We start from the raw sequence: 15,640 nt of genomic DNA, 5'->3' as shown, positions 1-15,640 counted from the left end.
TAATATGTGTTTCCTTATATACCCAACAAGAAAAAAGTGCAGCATTGCAGACATGACCTGATACTCTTAATGTCTATGTAAAACCCTTGTTTTTATGTCTTGCTCAACGTGTACCCATAACACTGCACTGCAAAAATAAAGAATTAAAAAAAACACAGCAATAGTGGGCCTCCAGCTTTAGCCATTTTCAGGGACCCCGGACGTGTCTTCACAGGGTAGCTCTGTAATGCTGCGTTTAGCAGATTTTGGAAGCGGTCATTTGAACATTTTGCCTCGTTACACTGAGTGTGTGATTTCCCACAGTAATGTTTCAAATCTTGTCCTTGTACCAAAAGTATTCAAATAATACTGCAAAGCTTTGTCAAAATCCTGCAGGAAACAAGATAATATCAAAATGTATTTGAAACAACTGGGAGAAATACATTGTAGTTATATACTGTGCTCTAAAATAATATAATATCTCTTAAGATATAAAATAAATAAACAAACAACAATGCACGATCAGACAGACACAATGCGGGGTGAGGCCACTGATCTCAGGCAGGACATACATATCCCAGCCAGTACAAGACTGATGAGAGTTGCAGTGCTTGTTGTATAAACCACTGTTGATGCAATTGCTCTGCTAAAACGGAAATGCTGGTAAAAATCTAGGGGACAGAGACTGTACCATTCTCCCTCCCTAGCTCTCCACGCAGCAGTTTAGTAAGGTGAGAGCAGAAAACTAAAGGGACATGCATCACTTTTAAACAAATATAACATAAAGAAAACTATGTAATAAATGCCTATAAACGTACTATAAACTTAGTCAGATTGTATTGCTGGGCACACCTCTGAGCTCGGGGAGTTTCTTTAGCACGCCCCTCTCTCTCTTACATAGTCAGCTCAGTTTCAGGATAAGTGGATAAGTGCAAGATAATGCATCTTGGACGTAAAAACCCAAGGGCAGAGTACAGAATATTTGATAGAGTCCTAACCGCAACATCTGAGGAAAGGGATTTAGGGGTGATTATTTCTGATGACTTAAAGGTAGGCAGACAATGTAATAGAGCAGCAGGAAATGCTAGCAGAATGCTCGGTTGTATAGGGAGAGGTATTAGCAGTAGAAAGAGGGAAGTGCTCATGCCATTGTACAGAACACTGGTGAGACCTCACTTGGAGTATTGTACGCAGTACTGGAGACCGTATCTTCAGAAGGATATTGATACCTTAGAGAGAGTTCAGAGAAGGGCTACTAAACTGGTTCATGGATTGCAGGATAAAACTTACCAGGAAAGGTTAAAGGATCTTAACATGTATAGCTTGGAGGAAAGACGAGACGGGGGATATGATAGAAACATTTAATAAATAAAGGGAATCAACACAGTAAAGGAGGAGACTATATTTAAAAGAAGAAAAACTACCACAACAAGAGGACATAGTCTTAAATTAGAGGGACAAAGGTTTAAAAATAATATCCGGAAGTATTACTTTACTGAGAGGGTAGTGGATGCATGGAATAGCCTTCCAGCTGAAGTGATAGATGTTAGATGTTAACACAGTAAAGGATGATAGATGATAGATGTTAACACATGATAGATGTTAACACAGTAAAGGAGTTTAAACATGCGTGGGATAGGCATAAGGCTATCCTAACTATACGACAAGGCCAGGGACTAATGAAAGTATTTAGAAAATTGAGCAGACTAGATGGGCCGAGTGGTTCTTATCTGCCGTCACATTCTAGGTTTCTAGGTTTCTATGTGATGCATGTACCTTTAAGGATAGCAGCCACATGTATCAACGACTGCCTATGTGTATAACTCCCATTAATCCTGGGCAAACTGGGACATGTGCATCCTGGTTCTACCATATTATTAAGGGAACCCTACCCTAATTCTAGCCTAGCTCTAACCCTAATTTAAATGCTCATGTAATATATAAAAGTATGTAATACTGAAGTGTGTAGTACGGCTAGCTAAAGTGCTTTAAGAGTAAACGGAGTGTCCTTTCTCAATGAATTAAAATCCAGATTTCAAGAGGAATTGACACTACCGTAAAGTGTGGCGATTGCTTCACATGAATCCTTCCTGCCTGTTTTTCTCTGTAAGAAGCATTTGGCTGGAATATCATCAGTCCTGTTGATCTATTGATGGTACAGTGGAGCTGGGAGAGGATACCCTCTCTGCTGAATTAGAAGAAAGTTCACTCTTTATTAGACTTGTTCAATAATCTGTCCGATTTAATTGCCTTTTAACACATATCCGGACAAATCAATCCAAGATTAACCTGATAAACTCTGGTTTAACCCACAAGGTTATATATAAATTGTTCTATCCATATTACTGCAGTATTTCTTTAAATCTATATTATTATAACTTACACAGGACCCCTGAATATCATTTTTCTACATATATGAATTTTGCTCATTCTCTTGCACAGAATCCCTGCTTGTTTCTAAAGAGTAAAAAAACTAAATTCTAAAGAATTATTTTCTGAACAGTCCATATATTTTAGGGATGAAAATCCTTTGGAATGAATAAGAGAAAAGCTTATGTTTATGACCATTGATATCACAAATACTGAACTTCGCTTCGTAACTCCAAGCCAAGTAAGACAGATAAATATTTTGGCTCTACGTCTCAAAGATGAGGCTATGTCTACAGTTGATTTTCCACAGATTCTGCAACTTTAGCCTTTAAAAAACACAAAACCTTTCATCTCGTTTCCCTATGTTCATTTTTTTTTAAATACTATAGATCATTTGTGTAAATTTTCATTCTTTATCCTGAAAGCATGCTCAAGTCAAATTCTTTTTGTTCCACACAGTCTGTGAACTTTTGGACGTGCAACATGAAAGTTTATTTCATTCTCTTCTCATAGAATATTTTATTAAAATTTTTCTTTTTCTAGAAATTATCTTCAGATAATACCTTCACATTTTCATCTTTACACTTAGTCTTGATTCCGGTCAAGGTTGAAGTATATACGCTCCACTGCCCCCATATTAATACGTTGATAAGTTCCATTTTTGGAATACATTGTTACACGATACCCTAGTGGGAAGAATTTATCAGAGGTTGCTAAGTGAGGTCATTTCCTATTATGACCCTAACTGTGAATATATGACATCATGTTGTCTACTGCTTTGAAGGGATCAAATTTACGCACTTCTAAAACAAGTTCAATTAATGCTTTGCATAATTCACTTAATTCTCGAAGTCAGCTATGTTTCCAATTCTGCTACGTTTAACCTTAAATTAAAATTTTACATTGTCGCTCGTTTGGGCAGGGCCCACGTCCTCTGCTTCTCCTGTATGTCAAACATGTTTTGTTATAATTAAATATTTGTTTTGTTTGTCTATTGTACAGCACCGCGGGACATGTTGGCGCTATATAATTATTTGTTAATGTAATTTAATTCCCGTCAATTCTCGCTTTAGTGAATAACCATTCAAGATATGGAATCACATTTAGAGAAACAGGAACATCTTGCTAAGGAACCAGTGATTAAGACCATATACATTTAATATACATGCAGACTGTGACACAGTTATATATTCCTAACATTACTGTGAATTTTAGTGCCGCATTGGGAATGTGTAGATGTGGGATACACCTTTACACACTGCATACTTTGGGGTCAGGTATTTCATATACTTTGGATTCCTATAAAACAGAGACATCAGACCGGAAAGGAGGGGTAGATAGGCAAACAGCCCCATCTGAGAGGGGTAATGTATAATACAAAAAAGTGGAGCCACACTCAAATAGTGCCAATCAGGGACTTCACACTTAGCGACACAGACTTTACACTGATGGACTTAGGACGTTGCCATGTAAGAAGGTCATAAATGAAAAGAATTTAAAAACAATTTAAAATTGTATTGCAGGTGATCCTCACTTACAGACCAGGTTCCTTTCTTACGACTCAGTCGCAAATCAAATTGGTCAGTAAGTGAGAATGCGCTAGAGAGCATGTCTATGTTCAGAGGAATTCCCCAAAACATAGACCAGCTCACTAGCATAGGGAATCCCTTTAATTTATTTTCAGGGGAAATTACCTGAACATAGACCAGCTCTCTAACATGGGGAATACCTCGAATCCCAGAAGTTGGAAAGCTGGTCGTAAGTCCAAACTGTCGTTATGCAGGTATGTCGCAACTTTACCCTGACAAATTGGTTTTGAAGTATAGGTCATGCCACTGCAGTTGCATTGCTCAATTCTCTACCAATTAGTAGAAACATCACAAGTTAAATCACTTTTGTCAATGAAGTCCAAGCTATATCAAATTTGGTGCCTAGAGTGTCCCTTTAATTTTACTCTATTAATCATCAGTTGAACTCTATTATCCCAAAATTGACCCATATAGTTCATTACCTGGGGTGAATGGCTTAGTAACTGCATGTTAAAAAAAATATATACATAGAATCTCTAGGACTCCACTAACAACCATGAATAATCAGAAACTGGTTCCTGTCCAGTACTGACCCCAATAGAATGGTTTGTGCCGGTTCTGTTTAGGAAAAGATACATCACCCCAACCTTTCCCTATAAGAAGGATCTAGATGTTGCTAATCCAAAATTAACACAATATTGTATTACAATGTGGATTGCCAATATGGCGTAAGATTGTTTATTGCAGGAATTTACATATAGCTTGGTCATCTCTGGACTCATGGATGGTTACCTCAACCTCAGAATCCTTCCAAGTCTTGTTAAATGGAAATGCTTCCCCATTAGGTCACGTATATACTCCATATCCCCTGGGTCCAGGTGGGAACCATGGTTTATTATGTGCTGTGAAGGAAGTTAATAATATCTAAAGGTCGGAGGGGGGGGCAGAAACCCTCTATAAGTAAGGGAGATGATCACATGTTCTTTTCTTTCATTCAATATTACAGGGTTAATAACATGTCTGAGCTATTGGATGAAGGTGTGCTAAATTCTTAAATTAAACTGTAGTGCTTAACAGTGGGCTAGGGGGACCCTATCGTCTTTTCTTACATTGGTGCCTTTATTGCTAAACCTATACACAGCGTCAAGAAGACCCATGGTGGACCCTGGCTCTAAATGTGTCATAACTTGTTGTTAACTAAGGTCAAGCCAAATCCCCATGATGTGAGTAACCAAGATAAAAATATAGACCCCACCCATTCCTATATGCAGGGATAAGACATTTCTTGGGAGAAAAGGTGATAATCAATCAAAACCACCTGCCTCCAGACTATATCAGGCTTTATTTGCATAGAACCAGCGATCGATTCAGATGCCCTTAAAACCAAATATGTTACATGTCACACGTACACTAATTGGAAGCTTTTTGTAAAACTGCACTGAAGAAAAAGCCATCCAACAAGTAGTTGTATCTATCCATTAAATGTATAGCGTTCTTCTCTACTCAGTGCAATTTGTGAAAAATACTAATTCATTTAAATAAAAAAGTAAAAAAATTAAAGGGACCCCCTGCTGCTCAAATACAAAATAAATACTGTTGAGAGATATACCCACAATGAAACATGCTAGCATTTAATTATGCATTTTTATATTCGTGGTATTTCTAAACACAGTATGCAAAACCTGCAATCTCTTGGCTGCAGCCTTTGCAACCCCTACCATTCTAACCCCGCCCAGACTTTTTGTGGCTGTCCAATCACAGACTTCCCAATGAAGCTCAATGAGAAGTCTTTGCAAGGCAGGTGCTCTGGGCAATTTCTGCCTCTTGAGTTTAGCTCCACTGAGCTAACAAACCAGGAAGTAACAGGACAGACAGACTGATCAAAAGTCAGAGGGAGGTAGGGTGAAACAAGGTTTAAAAGTGTCTATTTCTATTTAAATCCGTACTTTTTGGAAAATGAAAAAACAAGAAGACACACTCTTTAGACATAAAGTATTTCATCCACCTCCCTGATTGTAAGCATAACATAACCCATTGACACTCCCTGCACTGTTCGATAGTAGAGGGTGTGCTGATGTTTTTAGCAACGTTACATACATATACCAGTAACTAGTAGCGTCTGGTAGAGAAACCGTTCCTTTACAGGCAGGTAATCATAACTAGAGAATAAATGAAGGTTAGTGAGGCTTTATGGACACGATTTTATACTACAAAATACATGGAGATAATAAAAATGCTTATACTCAATTTTTGTAATATGCTGTCCCAAGCCAATCGAATTGCTTCATTCAGTTAGTCATTGACTTTAAAGGGAATTCTGATAAAGCAATCGGATGTTATGGCCATTAAGATGAACTGAAAAGCCAATGTTTGCTTTGATGCTTTAGCCAATCAGATAGCTTAGTTACTCAATTGTGAAATGAAGGAAGAAAGAGGTGGCATCCACATATAAAATTAATTCTCGCTTGCTGCACATGGGGTGAAATACGGGATAAGAACAGGAGATCATTTTATGTCCCTATATCACAGTGAGCAGGCCTACTCATCTTTTTAATTCATCTGTGACTTAAATTCGATCCATCAAAGAGTGTTTGATTGAACTCACTAATTCTGCCCTAACTCGACAAACTCATGGTAAATTAATTAATAATTCTCGTTGAAATTCAGATAATTCACCATCAAAGCAGAATGGCACTGAATGAGGCATGTCAGGGTTATTTCTTCTGACGACGCTATTATATGTGGGCAATTAATCCTCAAATTCTTAGAACAAAATAATTTATTTTGCGACACACTTGTCAGGTTACTTTGAAAAAATACACCTCTAACATCTAGCCTTAATGCTGGAACCTCAAAGAATCTCAAAGAAATGATCTAAGAATCCAATTTCTGTTAAAAGCCAATCCACCTGCAGGATAATTCATCTGTCACATATCTGGAACGTTTAACTTATGAAATAACAGTTTTGGATCAAAATACTTTACTTCGCAAGCACGTTTCTAGAAGCATGACGTATAAAATCGGATAAGTTTCACTCTAACAATTCTGTGGTTTAATACGCAAGAATTGCACATTTCAGACCAAAATAGCCGAATGCAAGAATTTTTCCAATTCAGCTATTTTGAGCGTAAAATTAAATTTCACTTTGAATCCACTTTGAATTCCTAACAATTCTCACTATATTAAATTATGTTTTTTAATGACCTGCTCAGCTAGAAGGATCGAGTGGCAAAGCAACAGTTGCTCTTTTTTCTTCCTTATAATTTTCTTCCTTATGCGTATACAGGGTATACAAGCTAATACAGGGTACACAGGGTATACAGGGTACACAGGGTATACAGGGTATATATAGGGTATATAGGGTATATACAGGGAATACAGGGTATATACAAGGTATACAGGGTAATACAGGGTATACAAGGTAATACAGGGTACACAGGGTATACAGGGTACACAGGGTATACAGGGTATATATAGGGTATATAGGGTATATACAGGGAATACAGGGTATATACAGGGTATACAGGGTAATACAGGGTATACAAGGTAATACAGGGTACACAGGGTATACAGGAGGGTACACAGGGTATACAGGGTAATACAGGGTATATAGGGTATATACAGGGAATACAGGGTATACAGGGTAATACAGCGTATACACAGGGTACACAGGGTACACAGGTTATACTGGGTATATATAGGGTATATACAGGGTATATACAGGGTATACAGGGTAATACAGGGTATTTATAGGGTATAAAGGGTATATACAGGGAATACAGGGAATACAGGGTAATACAGGGTATATACAGGGTATATATAGGGAATACAGGGTATATACAGGGTACACAGGGTAATACAGCGTATACAAGGTAATACAGGGTACACAGGGTACACAGGGTATACAGGGTAATACAGGGTATACAGGGTAATACAGAGTATACTGGGTAATACAGGGTATACAGGGTACACCGGGTATACAGGGTATATAGAGTATAAAAAGTATACAGGGTAATACAGAGAATACAGGGTATACAGGGTAATTCAGAGTATACTGGGTACACAGGGTAATACAGGGTACACCGGGTATAGAGGGTAATACAGGGTAATACAGGGTATACAGGGTAATACATGGTATATACAGGGTATACTGGGTATACAGGGTAATACAGGGTATATTATACCGGGTATATACAGGGTATACAGGGTAATACAGGGTATACTGGGTATACAGGGTAATACAGGGTATATACCGGGTATATACAGGGTATACAGGGTAATACAGGGTATACTGGGTATACAGGGTAATACAGGGTATATACCGGGTATATACAGGGTATACAGGGTAATACAGGGTAATACAGGGTATACTGGGTATACAGGGTAATACAGGGTATATACCGGGTATATACAGGGTATACAGGGTAATACAGGGTAATACAGGGTATACTGGGTATACAGGGTATATACAGGGTATACTGGGTATACAGGGTATATACAGGGTATACTGGGTATACAGGGTATACAGAGTATACGGGATATACAGAGTATACGGGATATACAGGGTAATACAGGGTAATACAGGGTATATACAGGGTATACTGGGTATACAAGGTATAAAGGGTAATACAGGGTATACAGGATATACAGGGTAATACAGGGTAATACAGGGTATATACAGGGTATACTGGGTATACAAGGTATAAAGGGTAATACAGGGTATACAGGATATACAGTGTATACAGGGTAATACAGGGTATATACAGGGTATACTGGGTATACAAGGTATAAAGGGTAATACAGAGTATACAGGATATACAGGATATACAGGGTATACGGGGTGATACAAGGTATACGCATAATTTGGGATCAAAGCTCTAATGTGAAGAGATCACCACACTTACAGGGTTATTTACGAATGTGAGAATTAATGGTGAATTCCAAGTGAAATGTAAATTTAAGTTCAAAACAATCAAACTAGAAAAATTCTCTACTCAGCTATGTTTCCAATGGCGATTCTGATAGTAAATGTAATTCAATGTAATTCTTACTTTAGCAGATAACCCAGTGATTCCTGTTGATGACTCCACATTCCATGAATTGCCATTTACTCACATAGAACTCGACATAACGTGTCGAGTAATACAAAGTATTTTACCTCTTTAGCGAAGATCCCAAGTTCATCTGATTCCAAGTCATGCACTCCAGCTGTGATGTCATTTGGTACAGATTGTCACTGTTACAAAATATTCCGAGTTAGTACCTAGCAATACACATTGAATTCAAATACAGCTGTACAATCGGTAAAAATCTCTATTATATAAAATAATACTACATACAGAAAAGCAAATTGAGGGAAAAAACGTTCTTGTATAATTAAAAGGCTTATCAAATATTATTTAAAGGGACTCTACAAGTACAACGTATTGTAGTGGTTATGGTACAAAGATTTTTTTTTTTTAAAGTTTCCCTCTTTTGGTGTTTTTGAAAAACAAAATGTAGCAATGAAAAAAATGTTTTGGCATCACATGAATGAGAGAAGAGGACGGACTCACTGGGCGGCTTTGCCCTGAATTGTTTGCACGTATAGTTTTATTTATTATTTAATTTAAAAAAATTTAAATGACTAGCGTTCAGATATCAGACGTCCCGTCCAATTTTAACGATAGATATTTTATGACGAACGGTCAGCTAACAGCGTTCGTTTCCGGTTGTAATTGACAGCTTGGACCTCTGGAAGTGACTGTAAAAACATGACCTGCTATTCCAGCTGTCCAGATGGAATAAACATCTGTTGATCATTTATTTTACATCACATGTGATTCTACAGCTAATTTCAACATTAATTCAGCATTTTAATAAGTTAACACTTTAATAACTCGGAAGACAGTGTGTGTCCTTCAAAAGAAAACGGGAATACAAAAAGAACAAAAAAAGGGAGATTGAAGAAAAGAGCTTGAAAGAAAAACTGAACACAGAGGGGAAATGATGGAGAAAGAGAGGAGAAAGAAAGAAGGAAATAGAGAGAGAGAAAGAAGGAAAGATAGATAGAAAGAAAAACTGGACACAGAGGGGAAATGATGGAGAAAGAGAGGAGAAAGAAAGAAGGAAATAGAGAGAGAGAAAGAAGGAAAGATAGATAGAAAGAGCGAGAAGAGGATTGGGTTGTAAAAAAATTAAAGCTCCACCATCACTCTTAAATAAATGGTGTTCTATACCTGATGGATAGATTGTTAAATAAATAATAAGAAAATAACCAATTCCAATCAGAGATCTCCTAATTTATATAAATATTCTTTAAAGTGCCTCTTCCAGAACGTTCACTATTTCCATGTGTTATAAAGTTCTAGTTGGTTATCGCCTATTTATCGGGCGACATGTTTGTCGCTATTCATGGATTCCCCTGGCGCTCTATGGGGCGCTATATATGTTAGAAGAGGGAGTGGGTGACCAACGAGAATGTCCCTTATTATTAACCCTCATATTGCCACTAGTAGTGCGAAGGAATTGGAGGGTCCATACCAATAACGAATGCTGCAGCCAGGCTTATCTTCCTGTCCTCCCCCGCTCCTTCCCCTGTGTCAGTCTTTTCAATGGCTTCCCGTAAGATATAGGGCTCGATTTCAAATTCTGGTCCTCAAATTCTGGTCCTCACAAATCTCGTCATAGCACTACCTACCTATCCTCACTAATACACGAGTATGTCCCACGTTCCTACGCTCTGCCGAAGACCTGCGTTCGTCCCCTGTTCGTACTCGCACCTCTGACGTCCACCGTAAAGACTTCTTTAGGGCTGCACCTTCCCTATGGAAGTCCCTTCCCCGCTCCATTAAACTTTTACCCAGTCTCCAATCCTTTAAAAAAAAAATCACGGAACACTCACCTCTTGTATCAATTGTTGTTAGTCCACTTATAGTACAGCGCGAAATAATTTGATGGCGCTTTATAAATCATAACAATTAAAATGTGCAAAGGACCCCATTCTATTTATTCATTTTATTTTACATTAACATTTGCCTCAAATTTTACTTTTTATTTATTTATTAATTATTGATCTCGATTTATATCCCTGTCAATTCTTGACCTTGGTGGATCCATTTCTGGATCATTTGTCTTTACAAGTTTACAACCTTAATATGGAACCAAACAACAGCAATTTAATCCACCTTCTACCGACCCTAAATAATAGCCGAATAAATCATTGTTTTGTCTAGAATTGCATTATTCTAACACAATAAACCTAATATTCTTTTAGAACAAGCTTGCTCTCCTGCAGTTCGCCCCATCACTCCGTACTAGGCTGTGCCACTGCGTTCAGCAATTCCACAAATTCTTCCTGTAACGTTGGTGTAATTAATACCTTCACGACTGGGATTTTTTTTCTTTTTTTTATTATAAATACCAACCAAGAAAATTTACAGCAGGAGTTTCTCTTTAACATGAGTTCAACTGACACGTCATTTTTTACTTTTTTTTTTTTTTCTTTTTTTTGTTATTCTGGACTTTTTTCAACAAGTAATTTTTTTTTTCCAGATTACTATTAATCTTAATGTATCACATCTCACTGTGTTCCTCACCGAGGCTGTTAAAGCTGCTTTAAAAAAAATGCACAAAAAAAAAACCCCAGTCACAGCCAAAAAATATTATTAACCCTTACACTGCCTCTTAAGCATGAAAAATACTTTACAAAACAGCTTCTCTTCGAAACGGTTTGCTTTATAATAAAATACAAATAAATTGTCCAAAGCACATTTTAGTAAAGTTCAAGGCAGTAGAATTGAGTTAATAAATATTGCGAATGAGCAATGTGTCTCAAAATCTGATAATGTTTTGGTTAAGCTACATCTCTCTGAGTTAACCCATTCATTACTAGCTTATTTTTAATTGAAAAAAAATGTAAACATATGAATAAACTCAGACAAAACTGCATTTGTTACGCTTTGCGGTTCCGTGGTACCCAAGAAAATGAATGTACACACATTGAAATTAATCAATTATCAGTTTAATCAGCTTGTCGGTTAATATTTACGGAAACCGTAGGAGGATAGAAATTTTGGACAAGGTCTGTAATGCTAACAGAAACATTATGACATCACATGTCCACATGCAGAGCGTTCGAGGAGCATGGCTGCATAGACCTACCAAAAGCGCAGTAAATGCTCTTCCAAAAAATAGACCAGTTTCTCTTTCATGTTCTATAAGCTAGTCGAGTGTCTACACAATTTCTGACACCAGTACCCTTTCAGACACAATGGATGGGCAAGTATCAGTAAAAACCTTGTATATAACAGCTGGAGTGCCAGAGGTTACCCATCACTGTGTAGATCAAGAGAACATTTTTAGTTGTTGGACATGTACACCGGGAGACGTATATGTTAATTTGGTTCATTTTTTAGTAGTTCATTTGCCTATTATTTTCCAATAATGAATAGAGTACCAGTGAAAATCTTAGCAATTTCATTATATCCTTGCTAGTACCCTTATCCTCCCACCCCTGTGTATAAACAGGCGACAATTAATTTTGCATTGCTCCCTCTTAATGTAAAAACTTACATGGCTCAAAGTATATTGACAATATTCTAGCAGCTGGAATGGGTATCTAGGCATACTACAGGGCTTTTATGCAAGCTGTAATATCATCCATTAGTTGCATGTATTCTACAGAAACCTGGCTTTAGCCCATTTTATTTATCTACTTTTGACATGTTTAATTCTGATTGGGACCGTGCCTGAATTATTGCAGTATTAGGAATACCATATGATGTGAAAAAAAATATCCCACTACAACTCAACAAATAAATTAAAATTAGAATTTAGTAAATTTAGTTTACATTTTAGGTTTTACATTTCCTTGATTAGAATAATTTATCCCAAGTTAACGGATCACGCCAGGCAATGCCAAGCACCATATCCACGTCTGCAGAAACCTTAACCACTACAGTGGGCTGTAGTAGTTATGGTATTAGGAGTCCCTTGGTATTTAAGAATGATTTGAAGAATTTCTTGGTGTCCTTCTCTACAGCTAGAAGCTCCTGCACTGAGCAAAACCTGGGATTCAGGGTTGAATTTATTGGGTGACCCTTTCAGCCACTAAGCAGGTCCTGGCAAGGTATGGCATTACCTTGCATGGCAGGGATTAGCTTGCAAGCGTTCCAGGGGAGGTAGAGATGGGCACCTGGCAGACCCTGGTTAAATTATCAAACCTTTCCTAAATGCTTTTAATACTTATTCTGAGAGGGTGCCAGGGTACTCTTCGTACCAAATAGTGGTTATGGAAAATACCAAAAACAAGTGGGATACAGTTGTAGTGGTTATGGTCCTTGGAGTATTCCTTTCACATTCTAGCTTTGAACCCAGATTTTCAATAAATAATTACTCTGTTTATAAAAAAATATATATAGTAATATTGGAAGCAAATAAGTTAAAATAAAATAAAACTAAAAGACTTTTGTGTTTGTAACATCTACTTCAGCAAATCGATAAATGAATAATACTGATTACATCTTCTCAATGCTTTGTTTTGTGATACAATGGAGCACGGCAGCACTGAGGGGGTTAATGTATCGGAATGCGCTGGGCATTTGACAGAGGAAGAGATCCAGAATTGCAGAGGTGACGACAGTTTTACTATATAACGGGATTTCAAGGGGAAGTGAGAGGCAATGGGCTCCTACTCTAAGGCCAGTAATGATCTGGAACAATCTTCGATGAGATCGGAAAATAATAAAATAAATGATTGTGTGATTTATTTATTTTTGTTAGGCTGGAGGACAGTAGTGGGGGGGGGGGGGGGGACGTATATTACAACTGTCTGTAACTAAATCATAATAAACAATTGGAATATTAAGTCTCAAAGCACCAAACTGCTAAACGTAGACATGGGTTTGAAGACGTTAGTAGAATGGCATGAGTTTCTGTATTTTTGACTTTTCCATGCCACTTCTTAGATTGTAAGCTCATTTGATTCTTCTCAACATTGGGAGGTATGCAGATCAGGAGAGGTAATACTGAGAGGGGTCGTTGCCAGTCACTGATCATGTCCTTTTTTTTTTTAGGACTGCACCCTTCGGCCATCACTAAAGATGCGATTGCATCACTGGCCACCCCCGATTTCCATCGTCCCAACAGCTTCTGGGTTGATCTAGACCAGGACAACTAAACTGGACAGGGTCAGTAACTGTGGGCCAAACTAGCTGACCTGGAATAACAGAGTTGGAGAAAATCTGCAGCTTGGCTATTTCAGCCTAAAATATTCCTTGTTTCAGACAATTCCCAGTTTAATAAATAAGCTTGCGTGTGTATGAGAGCAGTGAGAGACAGAGGTAACTGCTTGCCAGTGGCAGACTCAGCCTGGCCTGAGAGATAGTGATTAACCCTTCGCTATTAACCCTTCCTGATCCATACAGTTACATTCACTCACTCGGTTGTGCTAATGTAGCAATTTCCACCAACATTTCACGCCGATGAACCTTATCTCTGATATCAAAAAACTGGTGACAACAAGAAGTTCCAGACGATCATTTCACAAACTTGTTTTGACTAGAAGATACCAAAATAGTCTATAGACATATCCATTCGCTCTGCTGCTTGTAAGTCGCTTTTTATATTGTTATCGAAATCCATTTGTTATTCACGTTAATATTAGATTATGAAACTCTTTTTTTATCTCTTAATTATTAGTTTCCCTGGATTTTCTAGGTTTTCATGGACCTTTACTCATCCAGTATAACTTTGCCCTATGAGCTATTTAAAGTACTGAGAAAAATGTAAAAATACGGACAGAGAGATTAGATATAGACAGACAGACAGATCTACTTCTATATGGTTCCTGCAGCAACTTGGTAATAGTAGGCAGTGCGAAAAGTCTTCACAGTCTTCACAGCCTAAAAGACTATTAACAGAGCAGGAGATTAAACAGACTGTGTGCCTGTTAGTGAGTGTTAGTGTGTCAGTGAGAGTGTCTGTTAGCGAGAGTGTGTGTGTGTGTGTGTGTGTGTGTGTGTGTTAGTGAGTGTTAGTGTTTGTCTGTTAGTGAGAGTTTGTATCTGTTAAGGTGTGTGCCTGTTAGAGTGTGCATGTGTGTGCCTGTTAGAGTGAGTGTGTGTGTGTGTGTGTGTGTCAGCCAAAAAGTGTACGTGTCTGTCACTGAGAGTGTATATGTGTTTGTCAGTGAGTGTGAATGTGTGTTTGTCATTGAGAGTGTATGTGTTTGTCAGTGTGTATGTATGTGTAATTGTGAGTGTGTGTATGCGTGTGTCAGTGTGTGTATCTGTGTCTGTCACTGACAGTGTGTGTCTGTCAGTGAATATGTGTGTATGTCTTTCAGTGTGTGTCTGTCAGTGAATGTGTGTGTCTGACACTGAGTGTATATATGCCTGTCAGTGAGTGTGTATGTGTATCTGTCAGTGAGTATATGTGTGTCCCAGTGTGTATGTGTGTGCATTTGCGTGTGTGTATGACAATGAGTGAGTGTACGTCTGTCAGTGAGTTGGCATTTGTGTCTTGTCAGTGAATGTGTATGTGTCTGTCAGTTAGTGTATATGTGTGTCTGTCGGTGTATGTGAGTGTGTGTGTAACTATGAATGAGTGAGTGTGTATGTCTGTGAATGTGTACATTTCAATGAAAGTGTGTGTTGGTTAAACAGTGTGTGTGACAATGACTGTGTATCTGTAAGTGAGTGTATGTCAGTGTATGCATCAGTGAGGGCATGTGTCTGTCGGGAAGAGAAATTTAGAAGGGGGAGGTGGGGGTGCCTGAGTTT

At 37.9% G+C, this 15,640-nt stretch overlaps 1 protein-coding gene across 3 annotated transcripts in view; it reads right to left on the bottom strand.

Moving 5' to 3' along the window:
* WT1 (WT1 transcription factor) overlaps nt 1-15,640 on the bottom strand; it is a 54,214-nt gene that overhangs the window by 12,364 nt on the left and 26,210 nt on the right. For 2 of the 3 annotated variants that reach the window (XM_063437687.1, XM_063437688.1), the window contains exon 4: nt 9,037-9,114. The exons of the other annotated variant lie outside the window; for it this stretch is intronic. In XM_063437687.1, the coding sequence (XP_063293757.1) occupies nt 9,037-9,114 (78 nt within the window). The remainder of the gene's footprint in view (nt 1-9,036; nt 9,115-15,640) is intronic. 3 annotated transcript variants of the gene reach the window in all.

Source organism: Pelobates fuscus, chromosome 12 (assembly GCF_036172605.1).
Source record: "Pelobates fuscus isolate aPelFus1 chromosome 12, aPelFus1.pri, whole genome shotgun sequence".
NCBI classification, from domain to species: domain Eukaryota; kingdom Metazoa; phylum Chordata; class Amphibia; order Anura; family Pelobatidae; genus Pelobates; species Pelobates fuscus.
Note: the sequence above shows the minus strand (reverse complement) of the source record. Positions and strands in the feature narration are given on the sequence as shown.